Raw genomic sequence first — 15,482 nt, forward strand, 5'->3', positions numbered from 1 at the left:
AAAATAAACTGTTGTGGAAATTAGTTACATTGCCACAATCATAATTTAGGTATTTTAACCATTCTGTAACAGAGACAGTGCAAAGAAAACAAACTTCAAGAGGTTCAGTACGGTGCCAAGCATGAATTTTGCCATCCTCTCATCAGTTTCCCAAGGAATTACGCCGCACAGGAGAACATAATGAGCAAATACTGACAGGACAAAAATCATCCATTAAAAAATATTTCGCACATTTGTGTCAGAAAGAAATACAGATCTACCTGGCTGGCATTTTCCATTTCCCTTTGACAGAAGCAAAACGTCGGCATTTCACAAATATTTTTCTCATGTTCTTGGAAGCAAAGGAACGCATGATGAAGTCAGAGATTTATCCACCCTGCCTTAGTGTGACTGGAAGACCCAAGACCTCGCATTAATTGACTGAACAAAACAAACAATTTCAGGAACTGATTCATCTGCACAGCTTTGCACCAGACAATCAATAGTTATAGAGACATCGGTGGAGAGGACATTACATGTTCGATGAGGCATAACATTTTTACGAACATGAAATGTGCTGCTTAACTTCACTCCTATCATTACTGTAAACTGTACACAATATACACGCGTTTTACAGAGAAAGGCAATAAATGTATTTTTATACTGCACGAATGTCAATCTACAAGACTGAGTTTCCAAAAGGACTGACATGAAAAAAACCTGACAATTCAAACAAATAAATTACAGTTGGAACTTGGCACTTGACAAAAGCTTATCAAGGCCACTGAAGTTTGTTCCTTTTTATTTTCTGGAATTTCAGGGGTCTTATTATTATTGTACAGTCATATTCTCCCATCTAATTTGCTTATAAAAATAAATCAAGTGACCTCATGCATGCCAAACAATCAGAAAGGATTTACACAATGGGAATGCAGTGCACAGTAATTTAAGAAATAGTTACTGCCAGGCTCAATACTCCACAAGTTCCCCTTTGAAATGCCTAATGAGTTTCCAGGATATGACATAACCAACTAAACTTGACCAAACTGCCTAAAACTTTATTCACGAAAATAGACAAAATTGCCTTAAATTCAGCACAAAGTATGAACTGCTTCTATTCCTAAAATGATGAAACCAGATGTTGCTGAAACAGAACTGTTACGTGGATCATTTAACCACTATTGAAGTAATGCACATGTCGAAACAGGATAGTAGAACTAAAATTAAGCTGCGACAGAGTGGGTCTGAATCCAAGCAAATGGATAGCCACTAAGCTCTGATTAATTTTATGCACTCAATCACACAGTTTTATAGGTTTGAAGAGTGGAGCAAGCTTATATATTATATATATTAGCTTTTAATCCTGTGCATCCTCTCAAAGACTCTTGAGGCTTGGGATCTGCTTAAAATTGGAGATCTATAAGGTTTTCAGGCCCTCTTTAGGCAACTTTGTAAACCTACACCCCTATTGCTCTTGAACATTAAAAGTTAGGTTAATATATCTCCTGTGATCATTTTTTTCGTTTGTCACCCAGTTCCTTAACATGATTGCAATCGTGCAACATTGTCAAGTAAATGTATAGTGTCTGAATATTTGGGCAAATGTGGCCACTGTCCCTTCCCAGGAGTTTCAGAATGATTCTTCGGGAGTTAAAACTATATTCAAACAATTGCTACACCGTATTATAGCAATAGATAGAAGAAAAATTGGTGCCAATCTAATATACAGGGTAACTTGATGAATGTATAAAATTGTCTTAAAATCATTAATTCCAGGTAGAACTGCAAATGACACCAAGCAGCCTTGCAAAAATCTTGCTGCTCACAACATGGTTCAGTCTCTGAGCATTTGAACCTCCATTCTCAACAGCCACATTCTATATTTACACGAGTTTCTCTTTCATCCCTTCATGGATCCAAGACCAACTCAAATAGAATGCATAATGATTCTCCAGCATTTATTGCCCTTCAGAAGATGGTGATGAGGTGTCTTTCTTGAATCATTGCAGTTCCTAGGTCAATGTTGGCGATCAATCAAATGAATTTATGTGGCTGTCAAGCAGCCTTTTCCACTGTCTTCCACAATTTTGACAGGGATTCCACCTGCTCAAGGAGCTTTGGTGTTTCTCAGATACAAAATTCATTTTTCCAACATCACTCATTATCAGATTAGTGCTGAGACTGAGACTGAGCCAAAGTTAGTGTAAAAGATATCTTTGAAATGTTCTCTCCAGTGAGCACTGATTGCCTCCCTATTCTTGAAAAGCTGCCCCCTCCATGTTTGGCTGTCAGCAGGTGGTCCTCGAGTGCTTGGACCATAGATTGTCATGACAGTGCTGAAGAAACCATGCATGCCATCAGTGTCTGCAAATTGTTGCACCCCCTGCTCTCTGTCAAAACTTTGCACTTAACACTTCAGAGATTTAGTCCTGTATCTCTATCATTATTGTGAAACCAGTTATGATGCTTCCTGGTAAAGGATTTTGTCACAGGTGCTTATTATGGTGGATTCCAGAACTGAACAGGCACTATCAGCACTCTGTAGCTCCTGACAGCTGAAATTAAGCAGTAAGACGCTGACTAAGAAGGACCACCTTAATAGGATCTTTGAGACCTAATTTTCTTGCAGTATTGCTTCTTTGCCTCTATTGTTTGGAAGCTAGGCTGATGCAGATGGTAAGTTAGCCAAGATGATGATCAGTCTTGATGTCTGTCACAGCATGGGTGCTGTGGACATCTCTATGATCTCTTGCATGAATGATGTGGTGGTTAAGCAAATGTTTGAGCCATGGGAGTTGTCATGAGATCTCATGCTCATCGTACTAGTGGAACATGATGTTGGTTATGATAAGGTCACGTTTGGGGCATTTTGTCAGGAGGCCAATTCTGGAAGAGTTTGCTATCCTTACTCCTTTTTTTTTGCCTATCACACCCTTCCAAAGTGCACATCCAACCCAATTCTGAAGTTAAATCAGGAGAGGAGAAGTTTGTCACCTGCTGGGACTCGGGCTACAAATTTCTCAAGGTTGGTGTATAACCCCTCTTTGACCTTGCCTGTTGCCCCATATGCAGAGGCAGGCGCACTGATGCCAATGTCATGCTGATTCCTGATCAAGGTCAGCCAGGCAATCATGACATACTTGTGCATCCCTGAGGGGGGATGGCTGAAGTGTCAAACAGGTTGATTTGTGATGGCAAAGTCCAGCCTGCAGAGGAAATGTTCTGTTTCTGGAAGACCCTTCCAAAAAGGTTGTAGTCATCACTTTGATTCTTCAGTTGGCCTTCTTCTGCAAATTGTCTCTCAGTTAGACTAGCAACATCAATGTCAAGGCATCTGGGTTCCCAAGCATCGATGGCTGTACAGCCTTCAGGTCTGTCACTGTTGTGGTTACAGTAAAAAGTCTGACAACACCAGGTTTTAGTCCAACCTATTTATTTGATAATATTCTCACTAGCTAGTGAGAATATTATCAAATAAATAGGTTGGACTAAAACCTGGTGTTGTCAGACTTTTTACTGTGTTTACGCCAGTCCAACGCCGGCATACCCACATCATGACTGTTGTGGTTATCCATGACCAGTCCCAGGTTCCAAGCTTCATTTTGATGAGTGGAAGATGTTTGTGCAAGATTTTTTTTTAAAATGTGGGGTGGTTGCTATGCATTGACTACCACACAGTTTCAGCAAAGTAGGGTCTTGATCCCATGGCAAGGGTATTGGGAGACAATTGGTGGCTGGCTACTAATACTCATAACTGAACACAAACAAGTTCTTTGAATTGTCCCAAGTACATTGCAAGGATCCTTCCTGAACATGCAGCAAGAGATCATTTGCTAGCTGTTATGAGCCCATTTTAAGATCCCAAAATGCACAAGAAAGTGGAAAAGAGGATCAGAATGCTGATCATAGACATTAAATGAAAGCAGGTGGCAAATAACAAATGTTGCAATACAAATTCTCTTCATCTCAAGGTACCTTAACCAAATGTCAATATGATTTCCATGTCTCCTTCGTCATACAAATTTCCTTATATTCCTTTTTAGGTTTGAGAGTGTCGCTAGCAAGTTGAACATTTTCTATCCATCCCAAACTGCCCTTGAGAAGGTGACGATGAGCTACCTTCTTGGACCATTGATGTCCATCTGAAGTTCCAATTTTTCGGTAGAAGAGGTCACATGTTTGGAACGTGTTGTTGGAGGAGGTTTGGCAAGTTGCAGTGCATCTTGTATACAAATACTGCAGCCAGTACGTGTCAGTGATGGTGGGGATGAATATCAATGGTGGTAGATGGGGTGCCAAACAAGCAAATGGCTGTGTCTTGAGTGTTGAGTATTGTTGGAAACGTTTTCATCCGAGCAAGTGGACAGCATCTCACCAAACTGCAGACATGTGCCTTGTACATAGTGGTCAGACTTCGGTAAGTTAGAAGAGTAATCACACAGAATTCCTAGCCTCTGACATGCTCTTTTGGTCACTGGATTTACATGGCTGGTCCAGTTAAATTCCTAGTCAATAGTCATCCCCAGAATGTTATAAATGGATGGTTTCAATTATGGAAATTGAAATATCAAAGGGAGATGGTTAGATTATCTTACTGAAGCTGGCTAATGCCTGAAAATTGTGTGGAGCAAATGTAACTTGCCAATTCTCAGCCCAAGCCTGAATGTTGTCCAGGTCTTGCTGCATATGGTAAGAGACTGTTTCAGCATCTGAAGAGTTGAGAATGGTACAGAACATTGCAATCAATGAATATTCCAACTTCTGAGTTTATGTTTGAAAAATGGTAATTGATGAAGCAGTTGAAGATGGTTGGGCTAGGACATTGCAGAGGAACACCTTGCGGCGATTGATCCAACTTGATCCAAATTGCTGGTAAGGATTGAGACAACGAGCAGTCCTACCCAAATCTAAAAAGCTATATAACATGCTCAATGTGTATATTAATTGCCCTGAAATCTGCACTATGCATAAAATATTGTAACATGATAAACCAAGGCGGGTAAAATTAGGTTTAAAATTGCAGTGGAAATAATTTAATAGGGAAACCATATCTTTAGTGAATTATTTTCACTCCATTTCTTTTCAACACAATACAAATCGGCTCTCCCTCAAGTGCACTATAACTGAATGCTGGTGGTGACCAAGTGCATTTTAGGTGTTTCAGCTTCCTTCCTCATTCCTGCAGCGCTGAAATATAAACAAAGATGCAGCGTGCAGAATAAGAGAAAATTACTTTAGTCGCATGCACTTCATGTGGGTAGGCATATCAACTCAAATTGCATTTCTATCAAAACGGATTTTAAAAAGTGAATCATCCCTCAAACTAAAAAAAAATCAAATTAGTATGTTGTGGTCCATTGTCTCTGAATTCTTGAAAATAAATATGAATTTTGCTTTTACAGACTGATGAAAAAGGCTCAATTCTTTGTAAAGTAACATTCACAATCATGGATTTGTAACTTTGCACATTACAACTCGAGGACTTCCCCACCAACATGCTAAGCACAGAATTCTTATAACTTTTGGATGAGCAACCAATTACCATGTTAATTTGAGAAGGAAGGGCAATAGCTCATGTAATTTCCTTCCATTAAATTATCTCCAACAGTTTTATCTGCAGCACTCATGGCCAAGTTGACTGTGCAAATAAAACAACCATTGAACATTTGCTCACTCACACTTGTGACCACGCCCCATCCCCAACAGCATTAAATAGTTCTGCAACCAATACTGAAACTCAATCAATAGCTATTTGTCATCTATGTTGATCAACCCCACTTCCCCAATTATTTGTTTATTTTAACCAATTCCCTCTATTGATATCAAGGTACACTTACTCAGGAAGAAAATACTTGGAACCAATTCAGGAAACAGAATTTTTGTTACAGAAAACAATGTTGTTTCCAGCATAAATATAACTTGAAAAATTACCATTTTTGTGTTACTAAAACAAACTTCAGCTGGAGTCATGCAGCCAATACACCAAGGATAATTGATTTGCAATAGGAAATGTTGGCTACTGTATATGTTTAGATGAAAACCTATTTAATCTGTGTGTTATGATAAAATAGCTAGAGGCAAGGGCAAGCTTAATGGAACATTCAACTTAACCCTCTCTTGCTCAGACTAAGAGTATCACCATTTCAGCACATTTTAAATACTATCCATTTCCATCCCACCCTCCCTCATTTAAATTTATTTAAATCTATTTAAATCGCACATGTGTAATCTGCTCAACTAGCCTATTACCATTTCTGATTCTACATTAATAAACATATTGATAGGGTTTGCTCTGACTGGCCTTTAGAAATACAGCGACAGCGTAGAGTACAAATTTTGCATTATACAAAACAGATTCAACTTCAGCTTTATAGGGGCTGCATGGACGAGAATTCACACTCCGTGTCTTCAATATCCTGGATCACAAGTGGAAATATTATTTGGCATTCAAATAGCTTTTCGCTGACCATGGTATGCATTGTGTAAGTGGACCTAAAACAAAAATATCTTCTTAGATAAGGGAGTGATGGGGCGTGCTCATCTATGTTTGCAATGATCTTGAATGTATTAATTTGGTTACTTGTGCCTCCAGGAATAAAACAGCGGGAGACATTTGACTGGGCAATAAACACATCGAGTTTAAAAGGCAAAATAAATATGATAACAATAACTAGATGGAATTAGGAAAGAGTAAATGCATTTTGCTGGCTCCAGTTATTCTGCTATCTATTCTCATTCCATGCATCTCACTAATCGGTGCAATACATGAAACGTAAAGATCAAATGTAGAATTAGTATAAAATTTTGAGTAACACTTTGTAGTCTGGAATCATGAAATGTTATGTACCTGAGCACATATATTGGATTGTGAGGTACTGGTGCCTCAATAAAGACCTCGGCTGGAATTTTCCAGCCCTTTACACGAGCTGGATTCTCGGGTTATATCTGCAGTGAACAATGATTTGGCTCAGTGACAAATTCTCCATCCTCACTTGCAGCAGTGCCAGAACATGAACAGCTGGAAAATTCTGACCCTAATCTTGCATTCTTACGTTTGCCTTCATGTACATTTCAGCAATTAATGTAACATTATGAAGTAGAATGAGAAATCAGCTAATTGGGATGACAAAATTTTCATTGGTTGAATTATTTTCTGAATTTATAAAGTGCATGTCATAAGGCAAAGTTCAAATGCGCTCTTAACCAAGGAGAACAGAGATTATCTCTTCCAGCAAAACCTGTCAAGCCCAGGTTCTACGGGCTGCATTCATGCTGTAAACAAAAACATGAAACAGAATAGAAAATAATGAAAACACTCAAGTGAGGAGAACAGATTTAGTTAATTTTTCAGATGTACAGCCTTGTATATCCCAATAAATTATAGATGACTAGCATTTAAAAGAAAAGTGGGGACAGGGTGAGAAACAGTTGAACTGTTACAAATACGAGACTATACGAGGTCTCTCCTGCACAGGTGAAACCAAATGCAGGTGACTATTTTGCCAAACTCCTTCCTTCTATGACCCTAAACTCCTGTCATTTCAAACTTTAATTCACCATTCCAATATAATCTGTCTTTACCCTCATTTTACTTTATTGAAGCTTAATAGACACAAGAGCAAAAGCACAAATTCTATGCCTTCACTAATAAATACTCCGTTTTCCTTTTTAACCCTCTTATCCACCATTCCTGTTACCCTCAAGGATCTGTGGACATGCACACCAAGGTCCTTCTGGTCCTCCATTTTTTTCAGCATCCTATGATTTACTACATCTTTCTTTGCTTGGTCAGCCTTCATCAAATGTACTACCTTACACTTCTCTGCATTGAATTCCACTTGTTACTTCTTTGCCCACCTCTTTTTAAAATTCATTTTATGCGACATGAGCATCACTGGCATTTATTGCCTGTCCCTATCTGACCCGTCATTGCCATTGTCCAAGAGTCTACAGTCCTCCTTGTTTCAACTACGTGGCCAATTTTCATACCATCTGAAAACTTTTTAATCAATGTCCCATGCTTAAGTCTAAATTCTGGATACACACCACAAAAAGCATGGGATCGAACATCAACATAAACAGTCTTCCAATCACAAATTTCTCTGTCAACCATGACAGAGCTTCCTGCCACTGAGCCAATTTTAGACCCAACTTGCCACTTGCCCTTGGATCCCATAGGCTTAATTCTCTGATCAGGTTGTCATGTGGGAACTTCCCAAAAGCCTCGCAAAAACCACACCAAACTCACTACCCTCGCTGACTCACCTTATTATATCTTCAATCTAGTCAGATGTGTCCTTCCCTTAATAAATCCAAGATGACCGTCTTTGATGCATTGCCCATTTTATTGATTCATACCATTCCTCAGAAATTTTCCTAATAACTATCCCACCACCAAGGATAAGTTGACTATTTCTAAGGAGGGTTAAAAAGGAAAACTGAATATTTATCAGTTAAGGCATAAAATTTGTGCTTTTGCTCTACAATTTCTTGATCTACTTCTTTCTCCCTTCTTGAAGAAAGACACAATGTTAACACTCTTCCCATCCACTGCAGCCAGAGAGGATTGGAAGATTATGGCCAGTGCTTCCACTATTTCCTCCGTTGCTTTTCTTAACAGCTTGGGATACATTTCATCCGCGTCTAGCGATCCATCTTCTTTCAAAGGTGCCAATTCCTCCTTACCATTTCCTCTCTCACTATGTTTAACACATCCAGTATTTCATACTTCAGTTCCTTAGCTCAATGTCTGCAGCATAACTTCTGCTTACATTCATTAAGAACCATATGTATCTTCACACATGTACCCTTGAGTTCTCCAATAGGCTCAGCTAACTGCAGTTTTCAAGTTGCCACTTTCTCTTTGGCACAACTTGGTGGCCTTGGTCAATCTAGCTCCATTTCCGCAGCTCGCGCCTTGCTCTCCCTTTGAATCTCTCCCAGAAAATCCTTTCCCTGTGCCATCTGTCACCCAAGCACACAATCTAAGTTTCACAGTGAGATAGCTTCTCAGTTTTCCTCTCTCTGCCTCTGAACCAAACACCTTAATATTCTGACTAATTTCAAGCTCAATTTCAATGTATTGCTCCCCTCTCCAAGTCTATCCCACCCATATTTACGACCCCGGTTTTGGCCTTGATATCTTATGCAATTTTGTTATTTCCATGGTATCCATCACAGAAAAGGCAGGTTCAGATCATTTCCCTGTATTGATCCATATTTTCTTATATTTTCCTATAACTCGACACCATCCAGGACAAAACAGCCAATTCAACTGGCACTACATCCACAAACATCCACTCCCTCCACACCAATGCTCAGTTGCAGCAGTGTGTACTACATGATGCATTGCAGAAATTCACCAAATACAGCACCTTCCAAACACACAACCATTTCCATCTAGAAGGACGAGGGCAGCGGATACATGAGAACACCACCACCTGCAAGTTCCCTCCAAGCCACTCACCATCCTGACTTGAAATATATTGCTGTTCCTTTGTAGTCACTGGGTCAAAATCCTCGAATTCGCTCCCTAATGTCATTGTGGATCAACTCATAGCACATGGACTACAGTAATTCAAGAAAGCAGTTCACCACCACCTTCAAGGGGAACAAGAGATCTGCAATACATGGGCAATAAATGCTGGCCATCCAGCGATGTCCAAGTCGCACAAATGAATAAAAATAAATTTCTTTCTCCTTACATATTCCATTTCTTTCCATGTCATGCCCTTGAAAAAATGCTCCCTTAAATCTCTTCTGTCAAATCTCTTACTTGAAAATTCTCCATTATATAACCTTTGGTTACATAGAGTCATAGAGGCCAAACTTGTTCATGCTGCCCTTTTTTTTTAAATCCCTAAACTAATTCCAATTCCTGCATTTGGCTCATATCCCTCTATACTCATCATACCCATGTAACTGTCTAAGTGCTTTTTAAAAAGATAAAATTGTACCCGCCTCTACTACTACCTCTGGCAGCTTGTTCTGGACAGTCACCACCCTGTGTGAAAAAATTGCCCATCTCTCCTCTCTCACCTTAAACCAATGCCCTCTAGTTGTGGACTTCCCTACTGTTGGGAAAAGATATTGACTATCTCCACCCCTCATTATTTTATAGACCTCTAAGGTCACTCTTCAGCCTCCTACACTCCAGAGAAAAAATTCCCAGTCTATTCAGCCTCTCCTTATGACTCAATCCATCAAATCCCAGTAGCATCCTAGTAAATCTTTTCTGCACTCTTTCTAGTTTAATAATATCCTTTCTATAATAGGGTGACAACAATTGCACACATATATAACTTTTGATGCTCTAGCCCCTACTAAATTCTCTTTCATCCTGGTTTACCTGCATCTCCCTACCTTTGCTCCCATAAATCTAAGGGATTCAGGTCTGCACACTTTGAGGACTTGGTTACACACTGAAAGGGTGTATCCACAAGTGGGAGGGAGTTGAACTAGTTTAAAAATAATAGGTCTATTATTTAAGGCAAAGGGACATTAGTCTGTGTTATATTAGTATCTCTTCCCCAGAAAGCAGTAGAAGATGGGTCATCTAATTTTTTTTATGACAGAGTTAGACAGATATTTGATAAACGAAGAAGTCAATGGTTATGGGGCAGACAGCAAAGTGAAGTTGAGATCACAACCAGATCAACCATGATTTTATTGAATGGCAAAGCAGGCTCAAAGAGCTGAATGATTTATTCCTGTTCCTCAATCCTTTGCTCCATTATCAGATGTAGCTGGATCACTTAAAACATTATTTATTTATTAGCATCACAAGTAGGCCTACATTAATACTGCAATGAAGTTACTGTGAAAATCTCCTAGTGTCACACTCCGGCGCCTATTCAGGTACACTGAGGGAGAATTTAATGTGGCCAATGCACCTTACCAGCACGTCTTTCAGACTGTGGGAGGAAACCTCAGCATCTGTAGGAAACCCACACAGACATGGGTAGAATGTGCAGACTCCACACAAACAGCGACCCAAGCAGGGATTGAATCCGGATCCTGGCATTGTGAGACAGCAGTGCTAATCATTGTGGCACCCCAGTCAGGTTCCCCTGATCAGCCCACAACTGCCTTAACTGCCCACAATTTAAAGATTCCCCTACACTAACCATAAATATGCATCTTTCTCTAATTTTTCTCCCACACTCATCTTATGCATGAGACCTGTGCATACGCTCACCACCATCATCTATTCCTACCAAACTATTAACCAACCTTCTTATTTTGGCTCCTGATATTATTAATGATTTCCTTTCCTCGGGTATTGGTCCTTCACCTTGAAATCTGCCATCCACCTCTCCTCAAAAAAAACTGACATGATTCCTCAATCCTTGGAAATTAGCACCCCATTTTCAATGTTCCTTTCCTCTCAAATCCATCCTCAATTTTCTTTGAAATTCATGTTTGAATCCATCCGACCATGGTACCAAAGTCTCAAATGGCATTTGATTTGCTTTCAGGTTAAATTTTCCTTTCCTAGCTTTCCAGGCCTGCTCACAGCCTTTGGTCATGGTCGACTGCAAAATTCTACTCCAACATCTCTCCAGTGCCTGGTCTTACAACACAATCGGTTCCTAGAAGTTCAAAAGTCATAACTCTGAGCTGATTTTCCTGTAGGAACAATGATATAAACAGGGGCTTTGAACCAAGGCCAGAAATCACTCGGGGCATCCAGCAGTGTAAAATGCTCTCAACTCTTGGCCTATCAAGTCACTCAGGCAGCTGTCGATTCTTACATGCTTAAGTTCCACGGTTAATGTGGGAGAAAATGAAGCCATCGCTCACTGTCAGTTCCTGTTTAACCCTGAGTGTCTGCTAACCTGTGCATATGTTAAACACAACATATGCATATAAGTGCATTAAAATTGCAATGGCTGTGGTGAAAATCTAACACAATAAAACACTCATTTCCAACCAAATAAAGGTAGTTTGACCTGTCCAGTCATACAGGTCAGCAGTGCAAAATGTCAATGCACATGTATGAACATGCTGACATGGCATCAAAGTCGAAACCAATGTTGTAAAATCAAAATAAGGTGTCAATTTATAAAAGTTGTGTCGCTCGTCGCAATTCGAGCATCAGAGTCGAAGGCTGTCTGTATCACCCAGCTAGGTGGAACTGCATATTCCAGGTTCCCCTCTTATTTAACCTTCACTTCTCTCTCCACCATTACTCTGGTATCCCCCACTGATCTAACCTATTCTATTTTCATCAACATGTGTTTGCTCAGGTTATTCTGGTGATACTCAGCTCAACCTAACTTCCACTTCTCTTCAGCCTTCAATTGTTCAACTGATTTAAGCATTTAATTACCTAAGTTTTTTTTAATTTTTATTTCCCCTTTGCCTTATTCTGTCCATTTGTAAATGCTGCTCATGCGCATTTTGGCCTGTTCTGACAGAGGATTTACACCTGAAACATGAATTTATCTGTTCTTTACAGATCTCTGTAATTTTAGCATTTTCTGTTTTTACATTCACTTTGTAATTGCAGCAAAGGTAGAAAATGAAGCAACTTTATACCAAGACCACAGTCGTCATGTGGTCACATTTTTCAATTCAAAAGGAACACTCGAAGAAAAGACCTCTGAATGAAATGGAGAAAACATTTAGCATTATCAGATTCAAATTGGTTTTAAGAAATCACAAGGGGAAAATTACGAGGAAATACGTGTTATCTTTCAACCAGCACTGGAGTTGCTCGGCAATCCAAAGGGATGACATAGCCTTTCAATTAGCTTGTCTGTTTTTCACTACATGGCATGGTTTACTTGGAGTTAGTGTACTTGATCATCACCTTTGTCTCCTCTGACACTTGGCTAGTTCCCCGAGCAGCAACAGACACACAGCAATCTGGACCTCCAGGCAGCAGATGATCTGCCACTTGTAGTAATGGGCCAGGCAGGAAACCTCACTGACAATGCATTTGAAGATGTCACTAACAAACGAGTTCTTGATGCTCATGGCCTTGGAGGAGATACCGGTGTCGGGATGAATCTTCTTCATCACTTTGTACATGTAGATAGCATAACACTCCTTCATGAAATTCTTCCTCCTCTTCCCGCCCTTCGGGGCCATTTTTTTGATGGTCTTTTTGGAATCCTTCTTGGGAGCTTCTTGTTGTCAATCATGATGCCGTTTCGCTGGCAACTAGAAGAAACATTGAAGGCCATAGGAGTGTACATACTTTGATCTATTGGATTATTAACACCAACACCATCATCCCAACACTCATCCCCAAACTCCATGGCCTAGGGCTCAGCTCCTCCGTCTGCTATGGGATCCTAAGCTTCCTGAGCCATAGACCACAATCAGTTAGGATAGGCAACGATGCTTCTTCCATGATTTTTCTCAACACTGGTACCCCGCAAGATCTTGTCCTCAGGCCCTCACTATACTACTTATACATTTATGACTACGTCGCCAAATTCCCTCCAACTCCATTTTCAAGTTTGCTGATGACACTACCTTTGGGGGTGGGATCTCAAACAACGAAGAGATTGAGTACAGGAAAGAGGTACAGAATCTGGTGAACTGGTGCAATGACAATAATCTCTCTCAATATCAATAAAATGAAGGAAATAGTCACCGACTTCAGAGGGTAGGGGAGGACATGCTCTGTCTACATCAGTGATGTAGTAGAAATGGTCGCAAACTTCAAGTTTTTAGGTATCTAAATCACTAACAACTTGTCCTGATCACTCCACTTTGATGCTATAGTTAAGAAAGCCCACCAACGCCTTTAGTTTCTCAGGACGCTAAGGAAATTAGGCATGTTTGGTGATTAGTGGAGTGCCGCAGGGATCGGTGCTGGGGCCTCAGCTATTTACCATTTATGTAGATGATCTGGAGGAGGGGGCTGAGTGTAGGGTATCGAAATTTGCTGATGACACGAAGTGGAAAAGCAAATTGTGCAGAACATAAGAAATAGGGGCAGGAGTAGGCCATCTAGCCCTTTGAGCCTGCCCCGCCATTCAATAAGATCATGGCTGATCTGAAGTGGCTCAGTTCCACTTTCCCGCTTTCTCCCCATAACCCTTAATCCCCTTGCCTACCAAAAACCTATCTACCCGCGTCTTAAATATATTTAGCGAGGTAGCCTCAACCACTTCAACGGGCAGAGAATTCCAGAGATTCACCAACCTTTGAGTGAAGAAGTTCCTCCTCAACTCCGTTCTAAACTGCACCCCCCCCCCCCCCCTTATCTTGAGGCTGTGCCCTCTAGTCCTGCTGTCCTTTCTGAGCAGGAAGAACCTCTCCACCTCTACCCTATACATCCCCTTCATCATCTTATATGTCTCAATAAGATCCCCCCTCAGACTTTCTACACCCTCCACACAATTTGCTTTTCCACTCATCTTTGTGTCATCAGCAAATTTCGACACCCTACACTCAGCTCCCTCCTCCAGATCATCTATATAAATGGTAAATAGCTGAGGCCCCAGCACCGATCCCTGGGGCACTTCACTAGTCACCAACCGCCAATCCGAATAGCACCTATTGACACCTACTCTCTGCCTCCTATTTGACAGCCAATCCTCTATCCACGCTAACACCTTACCCCCAACTCCATGCCCCCTAATCTTCTGTAACAACCTTTTGTGCGGCACCTTATCAAATGCCTTCTGAAAATTGAGAAACACCACATCCACCGGTTCCCCTCCGTCCACCGCACTAGACACATCCTCGTAGAATTCCAATAAATTCGTCAGACACGACTTCCCCTTAACGAATCCATGCTGCGTCTGCTCTATCAAACAATTCTTTTCAAGATGCCTTGTTATTTCTTCTTTGACGACGGATTCAAGCATTTTTCCTACAACAGACGTTAAACTAACCGGCCTATAATTCCCTGCCTTTTGCCTGCTACCCTTTTTAAACAGCGGCGTAACATTAGCCGTTTTCCAATCTTCCGGCACTTCCCCGGAATCCAGCGAGGTTCAGAAAATAATCACTAAGGAGGGTGTGGAAAGTCTGCAGAGGGACCTAGATAGGCTGAGCGAGTGTGCAAGGACCTGGCAGATGGAGTACAATGTTAGCATGTGTAAGGTTATCCACTTTGGCAGGAATAATAGTAGGAGGGACTACTATTTAAAGGGCGAAAAGCTGCAGCATGCTACAGTGCAGAGGGACCTGGGGGTCCTTGTGCATGAGTCGCAAAAACCCAGTCTGCAGGTGCAGCAGGTGATCAAGGCGGCGAATGGGATGCTGGCCTTTATAGCGAGGGGGATAGAATATAAAAGCAGGGAGGTCTTGCTGCAACTGTACAAGGCACTGGTGAGGCCGCAGCTGGAGTACCGTGTGCAGTTTTGGTCACCGCACTTGCGCAAGGATATTTTGGCCTTGGAGGGAGTGCAGAGGAGGTTCACTAGGCTGATACCAGAGATGAGGGGGTTGGACTATGAAGAGAGGATGAACAGACTGGATCTGTACTCGTTGGAGTTTAGAAGGATGAGGGGGGATTTTATAGAGACATATAAGATAAT

The 15,482-nt window shown here is 40.9% G+C and overlaps 2 protein-coding genes across 7 annotated transcripts in view; both read right to left on the reverse strand.

Moving 5' to 3' along the window:
• Positions 1-15,482, reverse strand: part of wdr7 (WD repeat domain 7) — a 695,157-nt gene that overhangs the window by 665,044 nt on the left and 14,631 nt on the right. For 4 of the 6 annotated variants that reach the window (XM_080182751.1, XM_080182684.1, XM_080182666.1 and 1 more), the window contains exon 1: positions 261-293. The exons of the other annotated variants lie outside the window; for them this stretch is intronic. In XM_080182751.1, coding sequence (XP_080038877.1) covers positions 261-271 — 11 coding nt within the window. In that variant the 5' untranslated portion in view covers positions 272-293. Of the gene's footprint in view, positions 1-260; positions 294-15,482 lie in introns of those variants that run through there. 6 annotated transcript variants of the gene reach the window in all.
• On the reverse strand, positions 12,790-13,074 carry LOC145349329 (histone H2B 1/2-like). Its single transcript, XM_080197832.1, has one exon. The coding sequence runs from the start codon at positions 13,072-13,074 to the stop codon at positions 12,790-12,792; it is 285 nt and encodes a 94-aa protein (XP_080053958.1).

This window comes from Carcharhinus amblyrhynchos, chromosome 1 (assembly GCF_965287045.1).
Source record: "Carcharhinus amblyrhynchos chromosome 1, sCarAmb.v2.hapA, whole genome shotgun sequence".
Lineage (NCBI taxonomy): Eukaryota > Metazoa > Chordata > Chondrichthyes > Carcharhiniformes > Carcharhinidae > Carcharhinus > Carcharhinus amblyrhynchos.

Excerpts from the sequence above, each read along its gene's own strand:
- LOC145349329 (XM_080197832.1), bottom strand. The coding sequence starts at position 13,074 with ATGGCCCCGAAGGGCGGGAAGAGGAGGAAGAATTTCATGAAGGAGTGT.